Source organism: Zymoseptoria tritici, chromosome 20 (genome assembly GCF_000219625.1).
Source record: "Zymoseptoria tritici IPO323 chromosome 20, whole genome shotgun sequence".
Classification (NCBI taxonomy): domain Eukaryota; kingdom Fungi; phylum Ascomycota; class Dothideomycetes; order Mycosphaerellales; family Mycosphaerellaceae; genus Zymoseptoria; species Zymoseptoria tritici.
Genome location: NC_018199.1, coordinates 217,827 through 223,826, shown reverse-complemented (window position 1 = coordinate 223,826; position 6,000 = coordinate 217,827). Strand labels below are relative to the sequence as shown.

Below are 6,000 nucleotides of genomic sequence, written 5' to 3'. Positions count from 1 at the left end.
TCTTTCGAGGGGAAATGTAAGGCCTTCTCCGAAGCCTTATTTCCGCGCCCTCCTGCCGAGGAACCTCTACCTAGCCGTTAGGAAGCGTATACAGCCGGGGATTAGGGCTGGACTACGCTAACCGAAGAGGAACTCGCTGCCGCCTATAGCACAAAGATAGTAAAAGGAAAAACGCCGGGCCTAGACGGTATTACGCAAGCTATTATTAGTAAAGCGTACGGCGCTATTCCTATTACCTTTCTACGTATATACAGTAGGCTACTCGACGAAGGATACTACCCCCGATGCTGGAAAGTTGCGACAGGCGCAGTTCTAGCAAAGCCGGGAAAACCAGACTATTCGGTCCCTAAGGCCTACCAAGTTATCTCTCTCCTAAACTGCCTCGGCAAGATTAGCGAGAGAATACTCGCAAAACGCCTAGGGATTATCGCAGAGACGAAGCCCCTTCTACACGACTCGTAGTTAGGAGGGCGAAAGAAGAAATCGGCTATCGATACGGTGCTTCTCTTAACGAACGAAATCGAGGAGAATCGAAGAAAGAAAAAGAAGACTTCGGTTATCTTCCTCGACGTAAGAGGAGCATACGACTACGTTACAAAGAACCGACTATTAAGAATAATGATCTAGTTAAGGCTTCTATACAGCCTTATACGTTAGGTTCAGTCGTTTATAAGCAATAGACGCCTACGAATAGCATTCGACGGACAGATACAGGAATTCTAGGACGTAGAGATTAGCATTCCGTAAGGCAGCCCGATGTCTCCTATCCTCTTTCTTATCTATACGCGCGACATATTCTTCTCGCTATAAGGAGTTACTCCTAGTTCCTACGTCGACGATATTAGACTATCTACCTCGTCTACGTCCCTTAAGAAGAACTCTAAGGTACTAGAACGTAAGGCAAGAAGGCTAATAGACCTAGGAAAGAAGAACTCGATTGCTTTCGACCTAGTAAAGACAGACCTAGTACACTTCTCGAAAGAGAAAGGGTCCGATTGCCCGGTAATTCTTCTAAACGGCGATATTGTTCGCCCGGCAAAGAAAGCGATAAGGTAGCTTAGGATTTAGCTAGACGCCGGTCTTACCTTTAAGGAGCACATTATAATAAGATCGGCACAAGCACAAGCAGCATTCTATCGATTAGAAAGACTAGCAAATACCGAACGCGGTCTGTCTTCTATATCGTTAAGAAAGATCTACCTAGCCTACGTTACTATAATAGCAGACTACGGGGCCCCGGTTTAGTAGCAGTCGAAAAAGAGCATAAAACCTCTAGTATCTCTATAAAGTAAAGCTTGTAGAAAGATCCTAGGCGTTTTCCGTACCGCCCTAAACGTCCCGTCCGAAGTAGAGTCAAATCTCTTCCCCCCGGATCTACGCCTAGAGAGACAGTCAATTTTATACTCTCTACGCGCAGCAAAGCTACCCGAAAACTACCCTATAAGACTCGCTATCTAAAGCGCGCCTTCGGATACGCGAGAAGTCCGATACGAGGACTCGAGAGAGACACTTCCGCAAAAACGACAGAGAACACAGATACAACTACTCTATTATCGACTCCGATAATACAAGCATTTCGTAGAACACGAGAGGGCTAACTACGCAAAAGACAATCTCTTTAGCGTCTGGAAAACCCGATACGAAATAGTAAGACAACGGGAGATTAATAAGGTACCTAGGAATACAAATAGCTACCTTAGTCGATTTCTATAGAGCTCGCTAGGAAAACATAGAATAGGAGGAAGACGCGCTTTAACTAGTGCCTTCTATACTATCCTATTAGGACACGGATACCTAAAGTCCTATCTCTATCGCTTTAGACACGTAACGACGCTAGACTGCCCTTACGGACGACGAGAAACAGCAGAACACCTCGTATATAGCTGCCCTATCTACGATGTATTTAGGCTACTACCGCTACGACAAGCATAATCTCTACTAGAAATAGTAGAAGATAAGGAACTCCGGAAACACCTTACTACCTTTCTCTCGGATACAAAGATTGCTTTTAGGTCCTAGCACCTAGCAAGAGGCGAAGACGAGACCGTCTAGCCTATACTCCTTTTACTTTTCCTTATTTGTCTTTCTTTAAAGTCCTTCGATACTAGCTGGCTACTATCCTAGGCACGGGTCTTTCCCTAAGGTTAAGAGATACGAGAGAACAACGATTGTACATAGATAGACTGCTGTCGCGAGACAGCCGTCCTACATAGTCATAGACTCCTACAGGACGTAAATGGAACAAACAAACAAACAAACAAACGATATAGCGTAGTGTTTATTAATATAGGTGCTATATAGAGCGATATCGCTAAATCACTAAATCCTTAGAATGGCCGTTTTGGCGATTTCGGTGTAGTGATCAATCTGGAAGTTTAGGGCGCCGTCCAACCTCCCTCAAGCATTCCCGCTTCCGCTCCGCTCCGCTCCGCTCCCCACCCCTCCACACTGCTGCAGAGAAACACTCAGACTACTGCTCCGGTGCCAATACCACATACTCGGGACTGCTGGAGATCGTGTCGCAGACCGCCCGAAAGGATCCAAGCCTTGATACGAGACGCTTCCGTCCGCAGCCATCACAAGAGCCGGAAGAGCGGCGACCAGAAAGAGGAGGGCCATCAAACTACGGCGGCCTCTCTGTGGATACCTCCGTGGCCGCCTCGACAACGACCACATTTACAGGCACTTACAAAACATGCGCCTGAGTATATGCAACAGCTCAGCTGCGGCGGTGATATCCAGCAGCACGACAACAGCCCGGGGATCCCATTTTGCAGAGAAGAGCACGCGAGCGCAGGCCGGCGACCAGCGCGACACGTACGGGCAGCGGACACATACAGTGAAGGGAAGTTGAGAATACGGATTCGCGGGGGAGTGGTATCGCAGTTGTGCTTCAGGTCAAGCCCGAGCAGCCTTTTGGAAAACGCCTAGGTGATGGTGGTGGTGATGACTTGCGGCGGTGATGGTGACAGGCGACGATCGTTGGACCTCCACTTCCTTTCCGCAGCGTCCATCGACCTCCTTTCACCTCCACATGACACCATCGACTTCTGCTGCATTGATCTACCTCCACAATATCCCGCCCGGCCTGCTCACGATACGACTCGATCTTACTCGATCTCCACATCACCTCGCGATCTCCCCAACTTTTGGGACTCCATGAATCAGAACAAGCATGGCAAGGCGCCATACAAGAGCCAGAAAATCCTATCGCTATGGCACTACCTGCACACCACGAATCGACCTCTGCAACACGGAAAAAGTCTGCTCTTCCTACCCTCGACTTCGGTTCCGCCAGGATTGCATATATGGCGACGACGAGACACCTCCGCGGCTTCTTTGGCTTATGGATACTTTCCCGGAGGGTGTCGTATGGTGAAGTCCGGCCAGCTTCTACATGCACCATACCAAATCACATCGAAGCAGCGGTAAGACACTCAATCCTTGCCCGAGAGAGCTGTCGTTTGGTGAGGCTTCAGTCCACGCTTTACACTAGCTCGCCCTAAAAAGCTTGCAGATACACTCACTTCCCACGAAGCAGTGAAGTTCGGCAGGACAATGGACTCCGGACCGCACTCTGGACACGTTACTCTTCAGACGCGTTCTTGACAGCGCAGCGGATGTGCGCATGTCGATACGAGCCAGCACTTGCTCCGCATCGTTCACGTCATTGACCCTTCTTACGCTCCCAAAGATTAGCTCGGGCAATTCATGCTGACCACTCTTTAGCAGCCGCCCCTTCTCGCTCCCGTTCTTCTTCCCGTCCAGACGTCTCGCACAGATGTTCACCACGCCAACTCCGTCTTAACTACCGCCTCACGTAGCCAGCACTAACACGACGGAACGGGCAGCTGGGTTGCATTCTGACAGAATCATGCTTGTCACAATCTTCTCCCTGCCATTCCACGCCGTATGCAGCATCGCACGGCACAATAGCAGCCTTCTGCTCCAAGAACACACCAGTACGTCTTTGTCTGTTTCCGCAAGGGCTCGCTGTAAATCCATCCCTCAATTCGACTTCTGACATTTAGCAGAGACAGCAGGTCGCCTACTGCTATCGCCTTCCTTACAATCTGGCTCGCCAGCCTTCGCAAGACTGTCTTCAGGCTGGACGCTCGCTGCCTGCAGCAGCAGCGACTGCATTTGGAGACGCCCTGGCCCTTGGCCTTTTGTTGTCCCACCGCCGCAATGACCTCCTCCTTGCCGTTCACCAACGCGAAGTCACGACTTTGAACTACCGCCAGGATGGTCTACCAATTTGCTGAATCCTCCTCTCATACGGCACAAGGGCCTACAACACCATTGTTCGCACCCGAGCAACGCACAAGCTGGTAGCTGCATAAAGAGTCTACTTTGGTAAAAAGCAGAACATTTGCTGAGGTCAGCGTAGCTGTTGCAGCATTTACGGGTCATCATCAAAACCTTTGGCATTGATCATCATGGCATCATGGCCTTGGTAGAGACCCGTCATCACCTCCGCCGTCATCGCCCATCCCTCAACCCGAAGTTTTGAATCTGGACAACGCTCTAGCGGACTCCTGGAGAGGCTCCATACCTCTGACGATCACAAACAAAACAGGTCACTCCGCAGAGTCTCATCCGGTGAATTCTGGCACCTGGTACGATGGACTCACTATGTGGACAACATGAGTGATGGTTGTTGCTGTACATCCGCTCAACCCACGCATCTCCGTTGTAAACCGAGCCACTGTTACGTCACAACGAGACTTGCACATCTTCCCCGCTTCCAGGGTCAGTCGCTCTATCGTCAACCGGATCTCCGCTGTGAACTCGAGCTCCATCCTGAACTGGATCTCCGCAGTTAATTGGATCTACACTGACCTCCAAAATACCCGACCACTCGATACAGCAGCTTTACGAGACTGATCGCTCCACTCTCGCAGTTTGACAAACGCGCTGGACTCACCGCCCTTGACGCCAGACTTGGCTTCGATGTCAGTAGCAACCGCCGGTTCCATGCCGATTCCTCTACCGGCTTCCTGCATCTTTCCGTCGCGGCGGCGCTCGTGCCATCTTTGTTGCTGGGGCAGGACTTGCACTATTGCTCCTAGGTAAGTATTGCTCCTGAGTAGTAATGCTCATTGGCTCTTGCTGGTGCGCAGTCGTCGTGGTGCCACGGCTACTGACTGCTTCGGTGACGTCCTTTACGTTCGTAATGCCTGTCGACCGCCGTTGCGGTGAGTGGCATCAAGGTAAGGATGATCTCTCTTTTCTTACTTTACTTGCTTCTATTGTCGTCTGGTCTTCCCTCACTTTTCTTTGCTGTAATTGTCGCACCCAACCCTCACAATGCCGGTACAGGAGCCAACGTCGCTATAGGAAGCTGGAGTCGAAGAACGGATTTCCTCGGCATCGCCCGATGTTTTTCGATGTGCGAACGATTTCCTCTGGACTGCTGCCCTCCAGCTCCGGCTACTAAGCCTGCAGTCCCGTCTGTCGATGCACTCGTCCTCATCACCGTGACCCTCCTTACCGCCGTGCCTTTCCTCACCACCGTTATTATCCTCGGCATCTTGTGCCGCTACGTCTTCCCCAAAACCAAACCTGGCCCCTTGGGACTTCTTCGGTCCTCTGAACACGACGCGTTTCCTACCTACGGCGTGGAAGTGGGCGTTGATGAGGTCGCACCATGTCGTAGTCAGCTAGAGTACCTGCTGTTTTGCCAAAGGTTCTCTTCTCACATCATACCACACATCACATGTTGGAGCTACACCCACTTCTGCCCGACGTTCGACTTGTACGCCGCCTGGATCTTCTCTTGCAGCGATCGCACACATGTGCCATGCGTACTACCGCACGGCTTGGGCGTCACGTCCGAACGCTCGAAGCGCACTACTCGCTCATCCCTATGGACCAGCTACTCCTTGAAGATCTGACATCGAAATCACCACGTCGAGCTCCACCTTTTGCTGCCGCAATCCCATCCGCCGCCCATGCGATGATCCAAGTACAAGCGAAGAAAAAGACACGAGTCACTGC

General features: G+C 50.9%; 1 protein-coding gene across 1 annotated transcript; it reads left to right on the top strand.

Moving 5' to 3' along the window:
- Positions 1 to 2,946: 2,946 nt before the first annotated feature.
- Positions 2,947 to 4,265, top strand: MYCGRDRAFT_98037 (uncharacterized protein; the record flags this gene model as incomplete). Its single annotated transcript, XM_003846916.1, has 4 exons — positions 2,947 to 3,428; positions 3,598 to 3,622; positions 3,825 to 3,962; positions 4,035 to 4,265. 4 exons carry the CDS (start codon positions 2,947 to 2,949, stop codon positions 4,263 to 4,265), a joined length of 876 nt encoding a protein of 291 aa, XP_003846964.1.
- Positions 4,266 to 6,000: the final 1,735 nt, after the last annotated feature.